Below are 27598 nucleotides of genomic sequence, written 5' to 3' on the forward strand. Positions count from 1 at the left end.
AAACCGTGTGGTAAGTGTATCAGCTCGGCTAGTTCTTTATATGCTGATCTACTGTTTACTATTACGAAAGTACCATCAAAATCACTTTCGTTAGTTTTTTGTTTTGAAAATTTCAGCAGATCAAATTTGATGTCATTGTTATTTATGCATATTTCATATTCTTCGAAATGTGAGAGTACTCCCAAATCTTCCTTTTCGTCCCATCCAAAATCGATATTTTCTAATCCGTCCATGTGCGGATTCCATTCTGTCTTTTGTTTATTTTTAAATAGCGTAAACCTGCCTGATTCGTCTTTCAGTTGTTTTGGGGAAGTTGTTTTATTTTCCGCGTCTTTCCGCTTCGCAAGTTCATTTTTTTCTGCTTGCTGCTGTTGTTGACGCTTTTGCTGTCTAGTGACTATTGAAATGGGGTGTAAGGACTCGGCCTGTTCGGGCAGTCTGGATAAAAAGTCTGCCACAACATTGTCTTTGCCTTGTTTATAGCGAATGTCCATTTCCAACCCTTGAAGTTTCAGACGTAAACGCGTTAGCGTAGGCGAAGTTTCTTTTAAATGCCATATTGAAATTAGTGGTCTATGATCAGTGTATACAATAAATCTCTGATTATAAATAAAGTGTTTGAAACGGTTCACTGCCCATACGATGGCTAACAACTCTTTTTCAATCGTATGGTACTTTCTTTCAGCACCTACTAGACCTCTGCTTGCGTATGAAATAGGCCTGTCGATCGATTTTTCATTCGAGAGTACTGCTCCAATAGCGTACTCGCTTGCATCTGTCGTGATCACGAACGTATCTTTATAGTTCGGTCTAACTAACAGTGTGTCAGAAGTTAAAAAATTCCGCGATTCCTCAAAAGATTTTTGACACTCTTCTGTCCAAGTAAACCTAACATTCTTTCGCAAGAGATCGTTCAAAGGTTTACGTTTCTCTGCTATGTGAGGTATGAATTTTCCATAAAAATTTACTGTTCCTAAAAATGACCGAACACCTTTGACTGTTTTTGGTGCCGCCATCTCTTTAATTGTTTTTATATTGTCCTCCATAGGACGAATTCCTTCTTTGTCAATTACATGTCCTAAATACTTTATTTCATTTTTCAAAATTTGGCATTTACCTGGCTCGACTTTTAGATTATGTCGACGGAGAGCCTCTAAAACTTTGCGTAAGTTTTCATTGTGTTCTTCGATGGTAACACCGAAAACAATTATATCATCCAGATAAACGATTGCTTTAACCCCTTCTATCTCATAAAGTACCGTATTCATTAATCTTTGGAAAGTCGACGGGCTGTTACGCAGGCCCATAGGCATTCTTGTAAATTCAAAGTGGCCTTTTGGAGTTGAAAACGCAGTCTTGGCTGCATCTTTTGAGTTAATTGGTACTTGGTAAAATCCTGATTTTAAATCCAAGGTAGAAAAATACTTACTGTTTCCAAGATTATCTAGAATCTCATCAATTAGTGGAATTGGGTATACAAATGGCTTCGTAACTAAATTTAAAGCCCTGAAGTCAACCACGATTCTGTATTTCTTGTTACCAAATTCATCGTCCTTCTTGGGAACACATAGGACTGGTGCATTCCACGGACTTTTGCTAGGCCTTATGATACCTTGTCTACGCATTTCTTCAATTTCTTCGTTAATATGCTTCTTTGTAGCTTCTGGAAATCTGTATTGCCGTTTGTTGATAGGCACGTTTGAGGTGGTCTCAATTTCGTGCACTGCCGCATCAGTGATAGTTAATTTATCCCCCTTCAGATAGAATACATCGCTATATGATGCCATAATCTTCTCTATATCTCTAAAATTTTCTCTTTTTAGATGATTCATATTTAGTGATTCTAATACTTTTTCCGTTCGGTCTCGACCAGTTATTTGACCGTATCTTTTATTTTCCGTAAGAATTACGTCTTGATTTGTATCTAAATCAAGGAAACATTTGTCTTCCTCGTCATACTCTCTGTCAATAAAATCCTTCTCTTCTTCATTAGTGATAGTAGTTCCACAACCGGGGAGCATACTATCTGATCGATCGTAGTTTTTGTATAACTCATAATTACTCTGATATGATGCATTAATGTTATCATTTTTATTCACGTGCTTTTTATTCACTTCATATTTATTATGCTTTGATAAACTACCCTCTAAGATTTCAGCATTTACGATAATTACTTCATTTTTGCCACTCTTTGCATCAGTTTTAATATGTTTTTCGGTTGTCCTATTTCTACTAGGAGATTTGTTTATTTCAAAATTATTCTTTGCTTCAGTTGCACTGTTTGAAGACATCTTTAGCTTCTCATTATTATCATTTACTTCATTATTTCTTTCATTATTTATGCGTGTGGCTATTTCAATGTTGCACTCATTCTGATCTGCAGCACGCATCCCATAATGCTCAGTTGCGTGTACCTTTTCTTTGCCTGTTACTGGTGTATTTGCCACATTCTTGTGCTCGTTTGGTACACTTAGGCATATGTACTCGAAATTCTGAGTGACATAAATTGTGTATATCTTCAAAAACTCTGCTCCAATGATTCCAGGAACACACAAATCTTTTACTATATAAAATCTAACTCTGTAATGAGTTTTTCCAATCACCAACGTGACTTTTACTGACCCAATAGTCTGTGATTGAGTTCCATCAAAGCCTGCAATGTATAAATTATCTTTATAGTTTATTTTCTCTGATCCTATTCTCGCGACAGTATCCCATCTCATTACGTTATAAAATGCTCCAGTATCGAGCAAGTACTTAATTTTTTCGTTAGGTCTATTTGCAGCAGCAACTTTTACAAATAACTGGTTGTTTTTAGCACAATCTATTTTTAACATTTCGTGAGGCGGCATACCTTCTTGCCATTGCCCCGTATATTTTTTTGTCGTTTCTGTACACTGCGTACCCTGTGGACTAAGCTTGGATTGATCATACGCTTGGTATTTTTCCTGTATTTTGACATTGTTCTCTGCCTCATATTTTGCGACTCTCTTCTCCTGTTTTTGATGAGCTTCATATGAGTCTGTTTTTGGTTCAAAGGTTAGAGGTATTTTCCGTAAGCATATCCAACCTTGGTCATTGTGTATGCTAGTCACATACTTATTCATAAATGTCATTCCCAAAATACCCCCTTGAGTCAAATTCTCCACTACGTCAAACTTTGTTTGGAAAAGTCTTCCTGCGATGATGAAGTTTAGTTCTACAGTACCTAATGTTTTTCTAACAGTACCTGTTACCCCGGAATATTCTATGATTTCGTTTTCATTAATTGTATATGCTCCCATGTACTCTGCATTTCGTCTACTTATCAAGTTGCCAGGTGCTCCAGTGTCTACCAGCAACCGCATCTCGTTATTTGGTTCGTTTGCCGATCTCAACAACATCATAAATTCGTTGTCTTTCGTCTTATGTAATTTGACCCATATCCCTTCTTTGCGTTTTTTGCTATCTTTTTCTTCGATGTGATTGTTCACATCACTATTCATTATATTTTTATTCTTCTCGTATCGATCCCAATTTTGCTTTTGACGTGTTTGCTTGACTGAATTTGCATTCGGGTTTCTTGATGCTCCATATCTCATTTGATCAGGCATATTTCTGGTCCTGATATTATGATCATATCTTCGAAATATTTTTCTATTACTGTATGTCATGCAATTTACCCATAGTTTATTCGAATCGTTTTCGAAATGATTATTATAAAAATTGTTATCTTCGATTAAGCACCCGTTGTTGCGATAATATTCGTTGCGTAAGCTTCGGTTGTGTTTATGAGAATTTTCGGTTTGCTCCCCTGGATAACATTTATATTTATTGTTTGACAAGAGTTTTGGTTTATCAATTGCATGGTAGCATAGCAGCCGATTTTCAATATTTGATAATAAATAGCTGAACTCCGCCTCCTCTTTTAGGAATTTTATTAATTCTTGAAACTTAAGCTGCCTATGATTTTTGGCTAATTGTTTTAAACTTTCATTCAATAATCCTGCTATAAAATGAATCGTTAATCCTCTTTCTGCGAAGGATTTCTGTACTTTTTCTTGGTCTTGATTCCCTTGCTGAGTGTCAATATATTCCATTATTCGTAGCGCTCTTTCAGCGTACTCTTCAAAAGGTTCTCCATAATGTTGTTCGAGTGTTTCGATCCTCATCAAAATCTCTTCTACTGTGATTTTCAAACCGAATACGTCTCTTAAATTCCTGAACATATCCTTTACTGTGTCGGCTCTTATTCTATTAATAAAGGTTGCCGCTTTACCTTTTAATTTCATTAGTACTACATTTAGTAGTGGATTCTGGTTCTCCCCTTCCGGGATGTCTTCTGCAAAATACTCTATTTGCACAATAAATGGCTCTAATTCGTCTACTGACCCGTGGAATTCCGGGATACATTGTATTGCCTCTAGCATTGGAAATCGATAGGCACCACCGCCTTCAATATTATTTTCGTTCGCCATTGTCAATGTGACTTTAATTCGCTATGCCGCTTTATCTTTTTCACTAGTAGCTCTTCATTTCATTTTTATACTCTTGTATTTTTGTAAAACCTCAGTTGTATGTTTTTACGAGCATCATTTTAACATATGCAGGAGTTTTTTCAACCACGCTGTGCGCTTCTAATAGTTTTGTTTTCACTACTCCCCACCAGTACGATTTCCGTCGACTACCTATCATTATTTAACAGTGGAAAACTACGATTTTGACCGTGGTCATGGTCGACAAACAAAAAAAGAACAATCATCGTAAACAAACTTGACCTAGTTTTAAATTACTGGTCATTGTATCGTACAAAGCTTCAACTGCTACGAGCCCTACGTGGTCAAATTTCGTTCGCATTGGCATTTTTGTTTATTATTGAGCCAGCCCAACTCGGTGCTCTCAAATTTGTCATGCCCGCCGTGTGCGCAAAAATAAACTGTCTTTGTTAATTCTGTTATAAGGGTCGACGGCATAGGCTTCAACATCGCATCGTACCATACTCGTGGTTTAACATTATAGTTTACCGTACGCGACTCAAAGTCAATGTCGGTTTATTATTATTATTGTCATATACCGCTACCGTACTCTGTTTTTATTTCGGTTGCCAGACTTTTACCCGCAAATATGGCCGCGATTGTTTTTGGTGTGTTACCTAGCAACGCATTTTGCTATAGGCTCCGCCCATACGGGTTGGTTCTTCACCAAATTTGAACATCTACTTCGTGGCATGCACTCCTGGTACCTAGCTCACTGACTTGCTTCGTTATGTCAGACGGCTACTTTTGCTTATTCGCAAAATGATGCGTCAGATTGCCGATTCCTTCGCTCATACGCGTTGGTTTCGGATGGTCACCTTGACCTTATAATCATTACACCAGTGCTAACTGTTCAGCTGGTCGTGATATCCGTGTTTTTTCAACGAAGGCAAAAAAAAACTTCTAAGGCCTTTATGCTAGTGTGGCCACTTTTGTAAGTATTATCGCGGTGTTGTTTTTTTTTCTTCAACACCTGCGCTCGTATTGACCGTGGTCAAAACGTAAACAAATCAACTGTGAGCGTAATCTATACGTCCGCAGTTTTCAAGGAAACTTGAACAAATTTATTGCTTGCCAAATGCCTCAACAACGGAATGTATATAACTGTTCTAGAAACCCGCTGTAGGCATGAGAAAAAGTTCTGATATCGTTTACTAGTTGATGGATTGTGAGTAATGTAGTTAGAAAAAATAATATTGGTCCTTGCGAGCGCGAGCTAAACCAATCAGAAAAATTTTCGCGCTAATGCCATCTTTATTTTTTTTTTATGACAATAAGTGGCAACATTACGTGATCAAAACAACGAGGAAAAAAAAATTAAAATAATGGGGACTCACCATACTAATGCTACTTCTCCCAACATCCTTAATTCCGGATTCCTATTCCTTAGTCCTGGCGTATCCTTGCCACTTCCGGCTAGTGCCGCTGTCACCACTTGTATTGCTTCCGGCCGAGCGGTGGCGGAAGAGGAATAACGAAGAGGATGTTTCTTTCAGTTCTATACGGAGTAATACTCTTCAATTCGGTTTCTCTTTTATGTCATTGTATTGATTCACCCATGTACTTGAGTTTAATATCACGAATTTCACTTTTTTTGAGTTTCAATTTTTTCTGTGCTTTTCACTTAACAGCTACTTAGTCTCAATAGTGCAGGATTAGGCTGTTTTAGGAATCCTACAATCTAACAAAAAGTCACTAACGATTGTTAATAAGGCTAACACTTCACGCAGTCTCACTAAGCTCGGCATATCATTAGGTCTATGCACATATGAACGTATGTCCTACTACAGTACAGTACTCCACTAGTTTGTAAATCTATTCACAACACTTCATGGTGATCTCAAACACTACACATGAAACTGTTAAATCTCTATTCATTACAGCAATCTTTCACTCAATTCTTTAGATGCCTTCCGAAAACATTATTTCTTACTTGATTTTGAGGTCACTTGATACTCGAACCTCACAATGCGCACTATGCATACTCCTACGGCTTACTGTATTACACTCCGAACTAGACTAACCCGAATACTCGAAGCAAAAATTTCTTAATCTGTCTACGGGTCGACTCCCGAGACTCACGCCTGTCTACCGCACTCTGTAAAACTGAACTCCTCTTAACTTGTCTACGGGCCGACGCCCGAGACTAACGGATATTTTCCGCGCACTCTGAGACTTAACTGTTTTCTAACTCTTCCCAACTAGGGGTTTTTAAGCTCCTAACATTTACTTTCGAGTGAAGCCCGAAGATTTTAGTACAAGCCGAGCTTGTGATTTCAAGTAGAAAGTTCATCCGACTTTCTCCCGAAGTTCTATCGAAAGCCGAGACCACCGTCACTATGCTAGAGGCAGTGACCTGTGTCCGTGAAAATAACTTTGTTTTTTTTTTGCTCGTCGCGTTTACGCTGACATGAAGGCTTGCCTGAAAGGTGACGAGTTTTTCCTTCACGACTAGGTTGCTGTTCTTGCAATGTCATTATACCTTCATGGCTCCCTATTTTATTCACAATACTAACATGTTCGAAGGAAAATTTGCTAAGGGCGCTGCAATTTGGAGTAGTGCCGTGACCATGTGCTGTGTGCTTTTTTTCCACTTACAGGTTTTTGCACACAGATACAACAACAATTCAACCAACGCGTGGCCCCAGCGGCCGAGTTTTGTAGCACACCGATTAGTCCAGCCCAGGCATTGGTTGCTATTCATTTTTTAAGCTAAGTATCATTCTCTTTCCCTTTTTTATCTGTCCTTGAAATTATCTGGTGGTATCCCGGATCTCTTACCCGTGCGGATACAATTCCGTGTCATGACAAACCCTGAGAAACAAAACCCTGACCCACCAGATGATAAAATGGAGACAACTGTCGATAGCAAATCTCGCATTAAGAGCTATTCCGACTTGCACTCCCGGCCGGACCGTACACGGTTTATTTCCGGCTCAAATTGAATGGAAAAAATGGAATATTCTCCAAATATCGAGAGAGCTGACCAAGCGATACTCTACTATCGCATGACCTAATGGCATATCCCGCGTACAAAGTGCGCAAGGATAACATGAAGCGTTCCCTGAACGACATGCTCAAGAGTGCCACACCCCCTAAACAATCAACGAACATCTATACTTGCTTGTCAACTGAAGAGAGCGAGTTTGACGACCCATTGGAAGGTTCATCTTCGGCGGTCCCTCATAGCTATAGGAAAAGAGTAAACAAATCCTCTCCTAAGCTCCCTAGTAAGGGTAAGGGTACGAAGTTATCTTCCGATGGGCCTCCAACATTTATGTTTAGAAGTAGTGGAGACAAAGCTCCGAAGCAAACAGTTTCTGGTCTCGGAAAACTCAATTCTGAGAAGGAATTCCCACCACTTTCCGGAACACCAAAATCCCCAAGTGCCCCTGAAAACCCAACAGAGAACCAGCTGGGTGCTGGGCTCATAAAATTCTCTGATGTTGTGGACTGGATTTTCAACATCTTCAATATTTATGATCCTCTTAAAAGCCTGTTTATGGCTTTGAAACATACAGTTAAAACCTTTTTTAAGCAGTTGACTTTAAAATGGCACCTTCTTTCAGCAATTGTATCCTTCGGTGCTGGGCTCATAAAATTCTCTGATGTTGTGGACTGGATTTTCAACATCTTCAATATTTATGATCCTCTTAAAAGCCTGTTTATGGCTTTGAAACATACAGTTAAAACCTTTTTTAAGCAGTTGACTTTAAAATGGCACCTTCTTTCAGCAATTGTATCCTTCGGCTAACTCATCCACCGAGGTCACGGATTCAATCATTGTTTTACAGTGGAATTGTAGAAGTATTATCAGAAAAAAAGTACGGATGTGTAATGTCAGAGACATAACTGGATGTCGTGAATACGAATAAAACTGACACGATTCCTTTACACTTTCGAATTCGAATTGATAGTTGATCGATTGTGTGAATTGCGAAACTTTCCCCCTTTTCACTACCTAAATTTTCAACGATGTTTGACGTCGATTATTTCATTTCGGATTTGCATATTTCATTGAAAGAAACTATAAAGGTGGATTCATTTCTGACTTTTAGAAGAACCAAACTGTGGAATTCTCTACGATATTTAGCACAGTTCGGAACATTTTTCTCGAACGATTTTCGCACAGCGAAAAGTGCACGAAGCAAATCAAATTAATTTGGATTTTCACTAAACTGATGATTTCTACCTTCGATTTGCAAAGAAGTAATCTTCATATATAATTCTGTCCACTTTTCGTTGCTTGTTTGCTTTCTCTTCAATGCAAACCATCAGCAGCTGATGCAAACGCTCTTGCTTGAATTGAAACTAGCTTTGCGAACAAACTGACACATCCGCTCGCAGTGCCAAATGATGCGAAACTGGTTTAATGCGTCTTCTCGCCTTGACCGACCGGAAGGCACATGGGAACTACGACCTGATCGTTTGAGGTTTTTAACTACGCAGAAGGTGCGCTCTCCGATGCCGCTGTTTGAATGCGTCTTCTCGCCCTGACGTCTGCTTTCATCCAACGCACACGAAGAAATGATCGATTTTCGACCACGGTTCCCCTTTTATAAGCAGTCAGTTGCAGATATGTGCCTGACTACCTCAAAATCGTCGTCCTTGCGCGAAAAAGCCAAGCAAAAGTAAAGAGTTTTCCGCGTTGTTTTAAAATTTTCAGAAAACTTAATTTTTGAGTTGTTTGTGGTTATCCCACACAGTTCAAAATATTATCCTAAATTCCTGATCATACTTTTGATGAAAAAGTGAAAGAATTATGTTGCTGCCATTAATACAAGTCGAGATATTCACGATTAAGTTCTGCCCATTCTTCCATATGGCTAATTTTGAAATGGCGCCCCATAGTAAAGTAAGTCGTATTCACGACAAAATATTCTTTTAAAATTCTTGTGAATAATCTGAAATGTGACGCATTTGCATTGTGCGAAACTTGTCTAATTTCTGATGTATCTCTAAACTTCCACGATTTTAACATTATTCGCCTGGATCGAGATGATCCCTACAGAGGAGTACTTTTGGGGATCAAAAAGTGCTAATCCTTCTATCGAATTAACCTCCTCTCGATACCAGGTATTGAAGTTGTCGCATGCCACGTCACAAGTTGGGATAAGTATGACTAAGGTCACATGGTATATGGTATGCCACAAGCGTGAGATATCCATAAATAACTGAAAAACAAAGTTTTTTTTAAACTTTTGGAAATAATGAGGAAAATTCATCACGTTTGCCTTTTTCGCACCCGAATGACGGTTTCGCGGTAGTCAGGCACATATCAGGTCCGATTATCTACTGGACGAGTATGAAAGGTAAACTTTGATTGAAAATCGTTCATTTTTTCCAGTACATCAGACGGAACTGGATGTCGAGGTGAGGTTCCTTCACCAACATCAGTAAGAACAAACCAAGTATAAAGCGTGAAATCCTTAGGTCGTGCTCTCATTTGGACTTCGGTCGTCAGGAGGAGCAGTCGGCAATGGAAGCAGATCTTTTGCGTGGTGTAAAGCCTCAAACTCTGCTTTTACTTCAACTCAAACGTCGGGAGGACAATTTAGTTTCAAAATTATGGTTCAGGAACTTAGTTCCAGAATACAGGTTTAGAATTCAGAGCCTGCATGTTGGAACTGGAACTGTCCGGAACTGAATTCAGTTTCGAAACTAGTTCAACAATTAACTTGCAATTGAATTCTTAGCCTGTTCTAAGTTCTGAATTTAGTTCTTGAGTTCAGGTCCAGTCCCAGGTTCTTTTGAGAACCATTAAAATATTTCCAAAGAACTATGCGAAATTTTGCTCTAACATATACGATCCTTTCTTCTACCAGCTGGAGTTCGTAGTTGTTGTAGGAACTTTCTGTTAATTTGCTTTATATAGCAATGCATAGCACCGATTCAGTTTAGGTGCGTCGTTTCAAATTCTAGTAGTGAGAAAGGGGAAAACTGGCATAATTAATACAAGTGATCACCTAATTGATATTCGAAAGTAAGAACAAAGCGTTTCAGTTATATTCGTATTCACAACATCCAGTTATGTCTGTGACATTATACACCCGTACTTTTTGGTTCTATAGTTAGCAGAAAATTCACTCTTCACACATTCATTTTTAATTGGCACCATGTACAATTTGTTTTTTTTTCTTTTGGAACTTTTCTTACTCGTATGTTTACTTTACGCTGAGCTGCAAAGTTCTAGTTTCAAACATTTACACTAAAGTAGCAAACGTGTTTACACGGTTCACTCACAACTATGGGTTTTCAATTATCTAATTAATTCGGGTGAAGCCCGAAGTTTTTAGTACAAGCCGAGCTCGCGATTTTCAGTGGAGAGTTCATCCGACTTTCTCACGAAGTTCTGATAAAGAGCCGAGACCGCTGTCGCTTTGCCAGCGACGGTGACTAGCGCCCATAAATGTTTTTCTTTAGTTTCTACCATGACGTTGCGCTGACTAATACCCGGAAATATCCAATATCAACGAGCTCAGAATCATCTCTGGAACACAACCACTCCTGTCACAATGTGTGATTCCGTGCACTAGCACGTGATAAAATTGTTCAGTGGCTGTAGAAATCTTCCGAGGGAGTCAGTGAGGTGATGCATGTTTAGCTGATTGGCATCTCCAACGTTGTTTACGCCGATGTACCGAGATAAAATACGACACTCGATAAAGTGGTCAAATTTTGGAGTGATAGCCAAACTTTTATATTATTTCTGATTTTAAGTCGAGAGTTCATCCGAATGCTCTCGAAGTTCTGCCAAAGAGCCGAGACCGCTGTCGATATGCCAGCGATGGTGACTAGTGCCGATAAATGTGTTTTTTGTTTGTTTCTACCATGACGTTGCGCTGACTAATTCCCGGAAATGTCCATGTTTTTATAACAAAGTTTCTACAACAAGGTTGCGGTTTCGCTGAGGGTTCGCTTGGTGAGTTTCGTGCACATCTTTCGGCTTTTCTACAATACTGGCAAATTTAAAGAAAAATTTGCACGACTTCCCAGTTTTTCTACAATGCTGGCAAATTCAATGGAAAATTTTGTGAGTGCGCCGCACATTTATAAACCGAGTCGTGTTAACAATAACAACGAGCTCAGAATCATCTCAGGAACACAACCACTCCTGTAACAATGTGTGGTTCCGTGCTCTAGCACGTGAGAAAATTGTTCAGTGGCTGTAGAAATCTTTCGATGGAGTCAGTGAGTAGATGCATGTTTAGCTGATTGACCAACGTTGTTTACGCCGATGTACCGAGATAAAATACGATCCATTCGATCCAGTGGTCAAATTTTGGAGTGATAGCCTATCTTTTCGTTGTAATAATAACAAAAATATATTATTTCTGTTGATACTGAATCGAATAGTTATAGTTGTAACTTGTATTGAGCTTCGTTTCTTCGAAACGTAATAATACTCTGTAATGATACTATGGACAATGAAACCAATTTTCATGTTCTTCCTTTTTGTTTATAGGTGAGCATTATGGAGAATACACTGCAGCACGCCCACGTCGTTTGTCAGAGATTAGCGTGAAAAATACAAAGAAGCAAATGCCACCAGCGAACTCGTTATTTTTCTTTTCCGCGAACAACAGGTACTTTTAGGGAGCATCACAAAATAGTTACTGGAAAGTTAAACTGTTTTGCGATGCTCCATCAACATATTGCTCTAAATTCGTATTACTTTTCTTTTCAGATTTCAATTGTCAAGATCAAGATTATCACTTGGCGCGACCTCGCCGAATGTCTGAGCTAAACGTAGCTAATAAAATACTACCAATTCCTCCGGGGTCTTCGTTTTTCATTCTATCTCAAACAAACAGGTTGACATTTTTTTGTTATGTATTATATTAAACGAACATGCACAAACGGACATTTTACAAAAGATGTTTGCACTCCCATTATATCCAAGAGCGCATGTAGAAAATTTGCTGTAGACCAGCTATATTATTCATTGCTTTTTTTAGAAGAAAATTAACTTTCCAACATAACTCTAATTACCCCTATTAAAACCATATGACATAGAAGATAATTTCACATTTCTCAGATGAATTTCGAAACACAATACTTCTCATAGATATGGTAAATGCATTATGATAATATTCTCGCAAAATTAGGTGAATATATTCTTTCTGCGTTTCTCATATATTTCTCATACGCAATGGCTGCAAAACCCGACATTACAACCGAGTGTCACATACCATTTCGACTCAGTTCGTCGGAATCAAAAAATGTCTGTGTGTACATATGTGTGTATGTATGTGTGTGTATCTATGTGTGGACGTGACAAATAATGTCACTAGATATTCTCAGAGATAGCTGAACCGATTTTCAAAAACTCATATTCAAATGAAAGATCTTATAGTCCCACGTACTGCTATTAAAGTTTATGCCGATCCGACTTTAGGTTCCGGAATTATAGGAAATATGTGCAAATTCACGAAAACATGCGCACTCAACTTTCTCGGAACTCTCTTAACCGATTTTCACAAATTAAGAAACAAATAAAATCCTGAAATTCTTTAATTTCTTAAGTCTCCGAAAGATATCCAGATATGACTTCCGGTTCCGGTACTACAGTGCGATTAGTGAAAAGTTTCAATTTCATGAGTATTTTTCCCAAGCGATGACGGAACGAAATGCCCATTTTTATAGAACTTACTGGTAAATTCATCTAGTTGGCAGATCTTGTTAGTTAGTGAATATTTAAAACTACGGGGATTACTAGTCCCCGGTTTCCGTTTCCGAAAGCACCGATAATAGTGAAGAAAAGCTCCAAGAACGGAACTCACTTCGATTTCTCAGCAACGGATAAACCGATTTTCACAATTCATTCAAACTAAAGCTCTTATTGTATTAAAAGATACGGTGCAATTTCAGATCAGACCTTCGGTTCCGAAACTATAAGGCGATGAGGGGTAAAACATTCAAACAGGTACACGTCGGTACGTGCGGTAAGGAAGAAGAAAGCACCACCGACTTTGATCTATTCGCAGTGTGCTTTGTTCTTCTTCTTTCTTTCTATTTTAGAGGTTTTAACCTTAGGTCATTCACCTCTTCGGACCAGAAAAAAATTCTGACCCTATGTGCGGGATTAGGATTGCTAGGCGGTTAAGGTTTGAAAATATTCGATCTTGAAAATCACTATAGGGGGGAATGCATGAGATTACCGATATCGAAATTTTTTTTATGCCTGAGCTCTTAAAATTGCATGATACGTCGTGATTTAGTGCCATCGACAAATTTTTTTTTTAAATATTGAAAAGTCCAAAAAGTTTAAAGTTTTTTGAAACTTGGAACTTGGAACCAGTATAGCCAAATTCGGTCTGTTTAGTAAATAACTAATATAGCCTAGAAAATGAATCAGTTTTAAGCCAAATCTAGAAGAATTTTACCCTTCGTCGTTCTAAATCACTGTGTGAAATTCAATAGCAACCTATGGGACTACGGGATTTATTATTTTATGCGTGACATTATTTAACACATACTCACACACAGACACAACATTGCTCAATTCCATGAACTGTGTGGAATGATTTAAAACACTTTTTTCATTAGACAATTTTTCAAGTGATTGTATAAACTTTCTATATGAGAAAGGCAATAAGTGCTGTTTTATAGAAAAACATCGTCTTTTTCTTTTCAAATGAAATTTCATTTGGCTCATTTGCTTTTGCTTAACGTGGCCGAATGTCTTTTTGTTATAGGAGAAGAAGGAATGCCGTATTCAAGGATGGTTTTTATCGTATCAAGTAGTTTAATGCTCTCGGTTGTAGTTTAATGCTCTCGGTTTATTCAAAGGAGCAGCACGACTAATATCTTCATCACAGTTAATTGAAAACGATATTGTCAAGGGAGGGTGATGAAGGTCAACGGGTAGCAGTGGAGCAGTACAATTATTTATATTCAATTGCTACTCGGAAGGGCCAAAAACCAGATCGAGAACACGTCCGTTGTGATTCTTTTGTTTGTTTGCTTGGGAAAGGTTCAAATAATCCATACCGTCGATCAAAGCGGTGCTAGCAGCGGTGAACTGAGAGAAACCCGAATTTATATTTCCATCGATTCCATCCGTCCACACAATGCGTGGTTGATTGAAATCACCACACACCAAGACAATATCATTGGGTTATGATTTACTGATTATCTCCGATACAGAACAAATGTGCGCATCAATAATACCAACGTCTTGACTTTTATCGGGAGGAATGTAAACAGCACAGATCTGCAGTTTTCTGCCTCGCACGGTGGCACTAGCACACACTTGCTCTAGATAACGACCATTCACAGTTTCGATTAATGAGCACGAGTGCGCTTGTTAAACGGCGATCAAAACGCCGCCAAAACTCCTTTTGTTACTATTTTCTGGACTCCTATCACAACGGAACCCGTTAAATGAGTTTCCAAAAAGTTGTAACGAGTTTATTCGGTAGTCAAGTCCAGTCTCCGTCAGAATGATGACGTCATAACAGCAGTCATGCGTAGCCAGGAAAATATCATCAACCTTTGTCCTTAAACCTCGTACGTTTTGGTAATAGATTCAGATTTGATTATCGTTATCGTCATGCTGAAACGCGTTGTCATTAAGTGCTGGAATATCTGGATTTAAACGAAAATACTCGCCTCTGGTCGAAACCCTAGGGTTTCCACCGTCCGCAGTGCATCGCAATGGAATGTGCCTCCTTACGAACTGTTCGAGCTGGGGGGAGTCATACGCCGGTCGAAGTTTTTTGGCTGGTTAATAAATTCCCGAAACAGTAACCCAACCGGCCAACACGATGGGTCCAGTGCCTTTGTTTTCATGTCAGGATTCAGTCCAATTTTATAGGACACAAATGACATGCCAGATACATCCTTGTCTTTTGGTACAAGCCGTACTAAGTTGATTGGATCATTAAAAACCAGGCAACGAGCGACGATTTTCTGGACGTCACTGTCTGAGACTAACGGGTTCACAAGAACCCTGAAAGGTACAACCAGAATTTTTCCACGTTGGTACTAACAGAAGACACGGAAAGATCATTAAAATCGATCTGACTGGTTCCATGGTCGGATGGGGCTTGAATGGTAGTCGTTTCATCCACACGACGGCGTTTTGAGTTTCTAGGCCATGTGAGATTGTCCGGTTTAGGCCATTCGGGCTGGTTTACTGTTACCGTTATATTAATGATTTTATCGTTCAGGACAGCCACCGCATCCGAAAGCTGTTGTACTTGAGCTGTTAAATCAGGTAACAAACTCTTAGAATTAGGTGGTTCACTGGAAGTTACTTGACGTTGATCATCAATATAGGCGCGAATGCTACGACCTTGAAGCTCCTCCCTGCATTTGGTGCATATCAGCATAATTTTGCCGAGAGCAGAAGCTTCCTTCAAACCCCTAGTGTTAATGCCGCTGCAGGTTTGGTTGATATGCAAAAAGGCATCGCAAAAACCACATCGCATGGGCTCGAGATCGTTGATCTCATTTTGGCACTCGCCGCATTGTTTTTTGTCCATTGCGTCTCTCTTCAAATTCGTAGCACACGCCGATGAATACCGAAGAACTTCACGAAGTCGATGAAGCTGCTGTCAGCGACGATAATGGATACGCACACAAAGCAAGCAACCAATCACTTTTGGTAGAGTTTGCTCGGGGTTTACCGGCACGTAAAACTTGGATCAGTTAGAACTCCACACGGAAATGCTTCCAAAACATCTAGCCAAAACGAATGACAGGTAACCGCTTCCAAACAAGACGTATTTACCAAATTAACTTTAAAAAACCTCTAGCACGAAACGAAAGGTGTATACAAAGTCAAACTTAACGAAAGAAAGAAAGGGTTTTGAAATATTGCAACCTAGTATGAGAATCATCAAGTTGAATCATCGACTCGATTTTCTGCGATAATTGTCAACTTGCGATTCTCTCTTGGGAAATTCCACACAGCAACGATCATTATCGGACTGTAATTTTTTTTAAGGGCCATGAAATACTCAGAGTAGGAAGTGGAGCGAAGGAATGTAGAAAAATTCTCTCGCGGCTCATGCATTGAGAGACTCGAGTTCTTGTAGCATCTTCTACCGGATTGAAAATGTTGTATACAATATAGATAGCAATATAGCACCTTCTGTCAAATTTTCGGCAATCACCAACACTGGCCGTATTAAATACTTAAAATGTTGAGACAAATTTATTTTTACACTAGCTATAAGTTTATGTTATATTTTTACATTTTCTATGTTGACCATATCGGTTCAAGTTGGCGGGTATGTTGATTTGTACACTAAATTTGACCGCACTGCGTGTGATAGTTTTTTTTTTTTTGTTTCAATTATAGAGGATTTAACATCTTAAGGTCATTCGCCTCTTCGGACCAGAAAATTTTTCTGGCCCTATGTGCGGGGTTGGGAATCGAACCCAGGCGGGCTGCGTGATAGGCATCGACTATCCCATCACGCTATACCCGTCCCCTACGTGTGATAGTTATTTCTCACACGAGATTGGTGCTAACGAGTTACGGTGAGATAACGATTATGGCTCTTCTGCCAACTAGGCTTATGATCACGATCGATAATACACTCTTGCGCTGGCGCTACCTAATTTTGAATTTAAACCTACCCAAAATCTAGTAAAATGCATCTCCCTCATTTTTTATAACGAGTAATGACCTCAAAATTTAGGGAAATGTAAGTTTAGTACAAGTGTTATGCCATAACAAAGCATACTACCCATTTTTACCAATCAACTCAAAGTTTGAGTAGATGACGACCTTATTCTGGGTGGCTAAGAGCTCGACAATGGGCGATTTCTCCTCAAAAATAGGTAGAAATGATTTTCAGTGTATAACGCACCTACTCTTGTATTTTTAGTTATTTTACAAACATTTCTGATAATCTGGGAATCATTATCGTCCCGTTTTTTGCAAAGAATTAGAAAGTGATGCTGCACGGAACCACCCGCGATCCCATTTCAATCAGAATATTAGTTGATTTTCTAAATTCGATTGGTTAAAATTTGGTACAATTAATCGATTGTTGTTTTAACTAAACTGTCATTTTTGTTTTTCGATTAGCAGAAACGATGGTTGAAACAACTAATTAAACTGTTTAAAAAAAAATGCTGTCAATTAGTGAGGACACTTACCTTTCAATTTCAACAAATATTTTAGTTGAAATAACTGGTGTTGTTATTGAAACAAAATTCTGTTAATTGAAAAATAAATCGGTTTAATTTTTTTAGACATTGTAAATAGTTGAATCAACTCGAACAATGTTATTGATTTGCGAAAATAATCAAAATATACTTACTGATACACGTCATGATCTATTTGAAATAAGTTCGGTATGTCGAGATTCATGAAATAAATATCGTTGTTAAAATAGAAACAGTATTTTATATTGACATGTAACATCATTAGGGCTGGGAAAACCACCGATCACTGCTGATTTCAAGTGATCTTAACCGAGGAATAAATTATCATTACGAAATCAGAACTGATCTGATCTCTAAGTGATTTTGATTTTTGTATGATCATGATCATGTCAAGTCGAGATCAGTAAAGATCTATATTCTAAAAAAATACTTCTGATTCGATCGGAAATGATTGATGTAGAAAAACGTTTTTAATCAGCAAAAGTGCCCGGAGGGGCGAGTAAATTATCGAAATTTTTAATTTACCTAAAATGAGTATTGAAAGATGCTGCCTTCAAACGGTTGAACTAAAGTTACTGATAATTTTAGTCAATGCATATGAGCTTGGCTGCATAAACCGCTGGGAATTGGAATTTTGCGACGGCAAATCAAACGCGCCATTCAAACGCAGCGCGTTCTATGTGTTTATAAATTAAATTCATGTCAAAAAGTTTTTTATTGTTAATGCATGAACATCTTCATCGGTATCAACAGCTGGAAGTAAAACAGTCTGCAGTAAATCAATGATCGAATTTGAAGCATAAAATTTTTGCGCATACCTGAAAGATTACGAGATGTTCATTCATTAACATTCTCTAATTTGTCACCAAATCTTTTTCATCTTAAATAAGGTTAACTTTATCACAACACCGCTGTTAGATAAACACTTGTTATCATAAATTTCTTAAATCGAATGAACACAATTTCACCAAACGCTTTAACCATCGATGTTGTTTTCATTGACATTTTGAAGCGACATGAACAGATTTCAACTAAAAAAGTTGTTGATTTTGCATTGCGATTATTGTTTTGCTTTCAAATGTCTCCGGCATTTTACAGCATTCAAAACAACATATTTTTCAACTACTTGAATATATGCAAATCAAAAACCATATTGGTTGAATCAAAAAGAAATTAGTTAAATCAACTATCGCAAAAATCAAAAACTGCGATATCGCAATTTTATGATCGAAGGGTTCTCCGTGTTATCATAAATTTCTCAAATCGAATGAACACAATTTCACCAAACGCTTTAACCATCGATGTTGTTTTCATTGACATTTTGAAGTGACATGAACAGATTTCAACTAAAAAAGTTGTTGATTTTGCATTGCGATTATTGTTTTGCTTTCAAATGTCTCCAGCATTTTACAGCATTCAAAACAACATATTTTTCAACTACTTGAATATATGCAAATCAAAAACCATATTGGTTGAATCAAAAAGAAATTAGTTAAATCAACTATCAAAAACTCAAAAACTGCGATATCGCAATTTTATGATCGAAGGGTTCTCCGTGTGGTATAGGAAAAGTCCTGGTAGTTTTGAATATTCACCTATCTTCTCAAATAGTATACAGGTTTATATTGTCGTGAATACGACCTACTCTACTATGGGGTGCCTTTTCAAAATTTACCCTCTGAGGGAGTGATAAGTTTTTGATCGTGAATATCTCTTGTATCTAACGAATCAACATAATTTTTGCAACACGCCATCGGAAATATGATCACAATTTTATGATAAAATTATCAGTTGTGTGACATAATCTCAAATAATTCAAAATTAAACTTTTCTGAAATGTTTAGTATAAACGAGTATCAAAGGGGATAATCCATAAGGCGCGTTTGCCTTGCTCGTATTTTTAAAGCTCATAGTTCAGTGATCTGTGAAAGGATTAATATAATCTAACTACCAATAGAATCGAAACTTTTCAACTTAAACGTGTATAGCAAAAACATTGAAGTATTTCAATTGTACTCTATTGAAAACCCCTGTCTTATTTGACCCATGTCAACACCAGCCAAACAGAACGCGTTCTGAGGAAGAGAACAAAATATATGCATATCGTTCGATAAAAATGTTCCGAAAAGTGGTGAATATCGTAATGAGTTCCTCAATTTGGTCCTTCTGAATGTTAGAAACGAATTCCTACAACATATTGATAGTTTCTTTCATTAAATTATGCAAATCACAAAAGAAATAATCGAAATTAAAATTCTGTATGCGGCTATTTTTATAGCCATTAGGACGGCCCATTAGTGAAAAAGCTACTTTATTTCTTTATTTTATTTCTTTATTTCTTTTGGAGCAGGGAAAAGCCCGATGGAGATGAAATTTGGCAATCTGTCTCTCTCTCTCCAGCAGGCATAAAACCTCCTCATCATTTGTATCAACAGATTACAATGATCCAACAGATACATTTGTGCTTAACACTAACAATTAAAACTAAATCTATAACCCTATCTATAACTAGTTGATGACACTAAACATTGCAGGGCAGTAATAGCGCTCTTGCTTAAAAGGTGAGAGAAGAAAAAAGTAGGTAGGTAAATGTTATATAAGGGTTGGTGAGGGGGTGGGTTGGTAAGCGAGAGTGGGCTAACGACGGTGTTAGAATCGGCATGTAGATCTAATTAGTGACCAAAAAGATGGTGAAAGACAGAGAAAACGACAGGGTTAGAATCGGCATGAAGATCTGGTTAGTGATCGAAAAACGGATGGTGAATGACAAAAAAAAAGTAGAATGGACGACCGAGTTAATTTAGACGAGCGAATCTAGTTAGTTTCCAGTGAAGGTTGTGAAGAGGCGGAGTGGGAAAGATCACAATAATCCAGCAGATACCATGTCATATACTTATTACTGATAATTAAAACTATCCCTATTGCTAACCTCAATACTCAAGAAGTAGAGAAGTAATTCAGAAACGATTTTTTCACGGTGTTGTGAGATAGGTGAAAATCGAACAAGTGAGAACATCGATTAAATAGACGGCACATACTAGAAAACGGTTCGTTATAGCCGTAATTAGTGCGAGCAGATTGAATTCTGAGAAATGGATGAGATCGGAGATTGCGAAAATTAATAGCTAGGTTCAGTTTATGTAACAATTCGGAGCAATCAGTTTGAGATTGTAACAAATCCGCCACGAAGATAGCTCTACAGATGTCTCGACGTACGGATAACAAGTCTAAATCGATAAGTTTACAGCGCTCACTATAGCTGGGAAGGTTGTTGGGATCCCTCCAAGGAAGACTGCGAAGGGCAAACCGAATAAATTTATGCTGAATAGCTTCTATGCGTTGGATGTCGAGTTGATAATAGGGAGCCCAGACGACTGCAGCGTATTCGAGTATAGAGCGAACCAGTGCACAATATAGTGCTTTAAGACAATATATGTTATTAAAGCTCTTTGTAATGCGAAATATGAATCCTAGCATTTTGGAAGCCTTAGAGATCGTATACTCTACGTGATTTTTAAAATTAAGTTTTGAATCCAACAGAACTCCTAAGTCCTTGACAGTCGATTCTCGTTTGAGAATAGTCTGGGAAATGGTATAGTCGAATACAACTACTGTGCGTTTACGAAATTACGTAAAAAGAAAGCTCTTTACAAAAATTTATTTATTTATTTATTTATTTATTTATTTACATGTAATCAACAGACAATGTGTAGTCCCAATGATTAAAAACTATTCCTATTTCTAAGTATGTTTAAAAAATTCGTTTCAATTCTGCTACGCGTAATGTGAAAATCGAATCCGGCAGATTCTCCATTTAAAGTTCGTTGTAGACCAATAATAGCACCGTTATATCCATAATTCGTACGGCTAAGAGGTAATCGAAGAAAGACGTTATTCCGAAGAGCTCTACTGCGTAAATTAAAAAAATTTCGCTGAGGAGTGCTGGGCAGTCTATTTTGTTGTTCAACATGTCGGCGATCAACATAGCACGGGACAAATCACGTCGAATGCCAAGGGTGTCGAGTCCAATCAATAAGCCACGGCTTTCGTAGCTAGGCAACTCGTTAGAGTTATTCCAAGGTAGCTGTCGAAGAGCAAAACGGACGAATCTGCGCTGTATAGATTCTATTCGGTAGGAGCCGTTAAGGTAATATGGGTTCCATGTCGTAGAGCAGTACTCGAGCGTTGTACGAATGAGTGAGCAGTATAGAGACTTTGGAAAAATTTGGCAGATTGGTAAAATTAAACCGTTGGAGCATTTTTCCACAAAGATTGCAGGAATACCATCGGGTCCGGAAGAGCTCGATGATTTCATTTTGGCGATAGCCATTTTTACTGAATCTTCGTCAAAACTGATAGTATTCAACAACTGATGTGATACTGGAACGTTCATTGCTGCTTGGGCGATTTGGTTCGGTGACAACACTTCATTGGAGAAAACGCTGGAAAACTTTTCGGAAAACAGTTGACAAATTTCATCTAGATTAGTTCCAACAGTTATCCCATATACCATCGACGAGGGCAAATTCGATTCTTTTCGTTGGTCGTTTACGTACTTCCAAAAAGATTTAGGATCAGACTTCAATTTGTTCTGAACATTCCGAAGGTAACGTGCGTAGCAACGTTTTGCTGTCCTTTTATATAAAGAGTTGATGTGTACGTAGTTTGCGCGCAGTGCATACCCGCCATGCTTGGAATATTTTTTTAACGCAGATCTTTTAGATGATTTTAATCGTTTCAATTCAGTAGTTTGCCATGGAGCTTGTCTGAAAGCATTACTTAGTCGTTTCGGCACATAATGATCTATAGCATACGTCAAAATATTGTAAAAAGTCTGAACAGCAAGATTTGCATCGTCTTTGTCGAGAACTTCACTCCAATCAATATTCGACAAAAAGTCGATAATTTTTCTATAGTCTGCTTTTTTATAATCATATCTGACGGTTCCATCCACATTGGAGCTATGAGACTGCCGAGAAGCTTATATCTCAAGGCATAAAGGAGGGTGGTGCTTTGCATATTTCACCATAGGAACGGGTGCTGCAGCAATCTTGGGAGCGGAATCGGATTTACTCGAAAAACAAAGATCCTGTATTTTATTGTTTTCATTCGTCACGTGGTTGAATTGGCGCATCAGATTTGTGCTTTAACGATCAAGTAAACTGATACTGTCAGCATTAAAAGATGACTGCGACGGATCCGCGAAAAGAAAGCCGTTCGAAGCTGGTTGCCATTTTAGATTGCGAAAGTTAAAATCCCCACCGATTAATATTTCGTCAACAGGGCAAGCGTAACAGCATATCTCTTCGAGGGACAAAAGATGGGCATCGATCAATGGCAGGTCACGAGTACAGTCCTGCGGAAAATAAACCGCACTGAAAAAAGTTGAATAACTAGCCAACTTAATTTGTACCCATACCTGTTCAACGTAACTACCACTGGTACATTGGATTAGTTGTGCTTTTAGACGACGATGAACACCAACAAGTACGTCGCCACCAGTACTTTTCGTACTGTTGCTGGAACTACGATCCGATCGGAAAACTTCATAGTTTTCACCGAGGACTTGTACAGACAGGGTGCAAACGTTAAGCCAGGTCTCCGTAAAAGCTATCACGTCGAAACATTCATCCGAGCAAGCCAACAAATACTCATCAATGCATGCATTCATACCACCAACGTTTTGGTAGTATACCCGGATACTCGAAAGACATGACTGATTTGCCGTCATAGAGCTGGAAGCGGCTAAAATTTCAGTACTTGAAACATCCATAACGGGAGCGTACTTGCATATAACATCGATTTGGAAGACCTCGTCTCCACTCCCACACACAGGACTGGGACGGCTGACGAACGCTGGCTGCAGTGGCTCGACTGTGGCGGGGGGATCAGAGGCTTCCATAATACCAGTGGCGCTGCATCACAGTGATCGTTGATCTGGTGACAAGCTGGAAGCGGGAAACAAATCAGCGATGGAATGATCCGACAAAAATGTATACTTGCCGAAATTGGAGGCTTGGAAGACCTCATCACCATTACCACCCACAGTACCGGGCGGCTGACGAACGCTGACTGCAGTGGCTCGACTGTGGTGGTGGGATCAGAGGCTTCCATAATTTCATTTTCGGCGCGTCCCAGTATAAAACCTCTTTCTATTGCTGCGACGTTGGAGTCAGAGAGAATGGTTCCCGAAATTTTTTATCCGGATAGTCCTCGAACTCACGGAATAAAATTCCTTGTGGCCAGGTTGTTGGGTCCAAAGCGTTAATTTTTAGAGCTGGGTCCAAACCGACTTTAAAGGATATGAAAGTCATGTTGCTGACATCAGTTCCTTTAGCCACCAGCTTAACCACCTCGGGATCATATGATAATTCGAGGTTTGCACGAATCATTTTAGATATGTCGTCATTAGTCAATCATGCGTCGTCTTATGCGGGACAAGTAAAGCCAGAATTTGTTCGCCGGTCTTTCACAGATAGGAACACAAACAACATTCTCTCCTGGTTGTTTCGATCCCGACAAGCATTCGGATGCCTTCTGTGACAAGTCCGGTCCCCGGGGCCGTTTGGCTGCACGGCGAGTATCAATGGGCCATATTCGAGTTCTCGGTGTGATAGTACGTGGAGTTTGACTCGACAATTGCTTTATTTCGCTTTGCAAGTTGTTGATCACCACAGTGAGTGACACTAGAAATGATTTATCATCAGCCGCTTTTGAAATCGAACGAAGATGCGAATTATCAAACAAAGCGGCACAATTATCACACATCCAGTACAGATTTTTGCGATGCGATGTAAAATAACTCAAGAGGGCTCGGAAGACGTTAGAACAGGTCATATGGAACTTACATCCACAATACCCGCGGCATGAAACCGAATCGATGTCGGATATAACCTGGCTGCATTTGGCACAGTTATTCTCAGCGCTCATCGTTGCCGTGTTAGATCGGGTTCACTTAAGCCGCACACAAAAGAATAGCACTGGTGAAACGGTTGTTTATTGTTTAAAGAGCTGAGCGACGGTGGCTGATTGTAAGCAGTAAGCACTTAAAAAACACAACAAGCTTAAGCCAGCAGAGTTGCCAAAAAAAAGATAAAAAAAATTGGATCAGTTTTTAATTCTATCGCCACTGCGAGCAGATGTATTTTGTGTCGTTTGCAAAGCTAGTTTCGCTTCCGACAAGAGCGATTACATCACAGCTGCCAGTCATTTGCATTGATAAAAAAAAACAACGGTGGAGAGCATTACACAAAATCAGCCGTTCTAATGGCTCAAAAGTTTTCTAAAGAACTATTAGGATTTGTTGTTCGCAAATCAAAGGTAAATATCCTCAGTTTAGTGCAAATCTAGAACAGTTTGGTTAGATTTGTACACTTTTCGCTGTGTGAAATTCACAGTAATCGAGATCAAGTGAAGTCTTCTTTGTTTTTGCGAATAATGTTCCAGAGTTTAATGTCGTAGAGAATTACGCAATTTGGCCCTCCTGAATGCTAGAAACGAATCCCTATAGCATATTGATAGTTTCGTTCAATAAATTAGGCCTATTGTATCATTGATCAACCCAGCGAACTAATGTTTTCTTTATTGGAAGATTATAATCGGTTGTAAACGCTACATCTACACCAACCATTATAGTATCGCATCCACGTACAACAGTTCAGCCTGGAATTAGATGACGGAAGTCAGCGGCATCCATCGGAATTCGAATTCAACTCATCACTCTCCATCACAAACGCTTTCATAAAAGGTTCTGTTCAGAGTCACCATTATTTTATTATAAAGAACTATACTGGTTATCTCATAATATTTGTGTTTCAGAATGTTAAATGTAACTAATCTGTACTTTAGTTTAGGTGCATCGTTTCAAATTCTACATACAATTTCACACAACTGATCAACTAATTTATATTCGGAAGTGTTAAGCAACATGTTAGTTGTTTTCTTATTCACGACATCCAGTTATGTCTCTGATATTACCCACCCGCCTTTTTTTATGGCCATGAATCCCAGACGGTGTAATATTCAAGTTTTCTACACATTACATTGTAAAACTAAAAAACTCGGTTATGGCGTACCTTTTATCAAGCTTAAGCTTTCAGTCGGTGTTGAACAGTCGTTCGCACCGCACGCGTATAGCTCTAGGCTCCTGGAAATTTTTTCTGGCTACCTAGAGTTTCATTGATTCAAAGCTTCAGTTTTTTCAAGGCTACCTGTATCACTAACAGTCTTTTTAAAGACTAACAATTAGTCAGCCTTTCTCAAGGCTTTACAAAGAGTGATATTTCAATAAAATCAGTCTTTTTCAAGACTAAGAAATTAATCAGGCTTTTTAAGGCTTGCTATTCAAAGAACTATTCTTCGAAATAATCAGTCTTTATTAAGACTACCACAAAATCAGTCTTTGTCATGACTTTTCCAAACTAGGAGTCTAATCGAAGACTAATTTAGCCTAGTTAATTTAGTTTCAAATGTCATTAATATCGAAAATGCCTGCGTCCAACCGGAAAGGCAACAAGCATAAGGCTAAAAATAATTCAATACAGAATAAATCACGATCCGTTATTCAACATTTTTTCTAATAACATTCACGATCTTATAGAATCGGAATGTAAAAATAAAAGACAACGGACGGACTTCCCTGCCGTTGATTCTATGCCGTCTAACAATATTTACGAGATTCTACCTGTATCCGATTATAGCAACATAGAAGAAAATTCTTCAAAAATTCTTAAAATGGACGCTTGTCGTTCTGGGAAGAAACGACAATCTATGCCACCAGTGACAGTGATGATTTCCGACTTCAAAGCATTCCGTACTGAACTTTCTACTTTTCTACTTTTGTCTTGAAATGTTTATCAAATGATCAAAGTACTGATGAAATTAAAAATGAACTAAAAGAATTGCTTTGTTTTGCCCTTTCCCAAGTAATACTTATGAAAAAAGAGCGAATGGTACTTCTAAACCACGCTCTGGAATTTCCAATGAATTTTACACTTCAGTCGAAATGACGTAAATAATTTGAAAGTTTTAGACAAAGTACGTTTCATTTCCCATATTAAAATTCATTGGGAACATTATAAACGGCATAATCGTATTGCAAACCTAACGCAATGTCGTCGTTGCCAAGGCTTCGGCCATGGAACCAAAAATTGTCATATACGGTGTTTGAATAGTGGTAAATCGCATTCGAAAGACAAAAATTATTGACAAGTAGATCGACCTCGTTATCAACTTCTTCTAATGTCAGTTTCGCTAGTGTAACAGGTAGAAATCTACAACTTAATTCTTCTAATGTAAATAATGAAAACACAGGAACGCTTTGGAGTTCATCTTCTAACGAAAACAAATTTTTAATAGGTAGATCGGCCAAATCATCTTCTTCTAATGGCAGTTGTAATGGTAGTTTACCTACCAATCTTTCTTCAATGCCATTCTCTTCTTTAAATGAAGTCGATTTAGGCGATATAACGGAAAATAAAATGATCTACCTACAAGATCAACTTTTTCAAATAATCATCCGAATGAATTCGACTTCATCACTTTTTGAAGTAATTCAAATCGAATGACAATTTGCAAATAATATTATAATGAATTTAAAATTTAACAGTAATGTAAGTAATTATTTGAATATTTTAAATTGGAATGCTCGATCTTTAAAATCGAGTGAAGATGAATTTCATAATTTTCTCAAAGTTCACAAAATTCATATTGCCATTGTGACAGAAATTTTTCTTAAACTAAATGTTAAATTGAAAAGTAATCCACGTTAGTGGTTCATCGATTTGACAGGTTTACTGGAATGGGTGGTGGAGTTGCCATTTTTGGCCAACGGCAAATTGCTAAACATCGAATTTTACCTTCTTTCAATACTAAAGTTATTGAAAGCTTGGGAATCGAAGTTGAAACCATTCATGGAATTTATTTCATCGCTGGAGCATATTTGCCATTCCAATGCACCG

General features: G+C 38.2%; 1 protein-coding gene across 7 annotated transcripts in view; it reads left to right on the top strand.

Annotated features, from left to right (window-relative positions):
- Positions 1-27598, top strand: part of LOC131438683 (muscle calcium channel subunit alpha-1) — a 1458253-nt gene that overhangs the window by 560340 nt on the left and 870315 nt on the right. For 6 of the 7 annotated variants that reach the window (XR_009230968.1, XM_058608861.1, XM_058608862.1 and 3 more), the window contains exon 13: positions 12202-12328. Coding sequence is in view for 6 of the 7 variants with exons in the window: in XM_058608861.1 (XP_058464844.1) it covers positions 12202-12328 (127 nt within the window). In the remaining variant the exon portion in view is untranslated. Of the gene's footprint in view, positions 1-11979; positions 12101-12201; positions 12329-27598 lie in introns of all 7 variants that reach the window. The other variant, XM_058608859.1, reaches the window with a different exon arrangement.

The sequence above is a fragment of the Malaya genurostris genome, chromosome 3, assembly GCF_030247185.1.
Source record: "Malaya genurostris strain Urasoe2022 chromosome 3, Malgen_1.1, whole genome shotgun sequence".
NCBI lineage: Eukaryota > Metazoa > Arthropoda > Insecta > Diptera > Culicidae > Malaya > Malaya genurostris.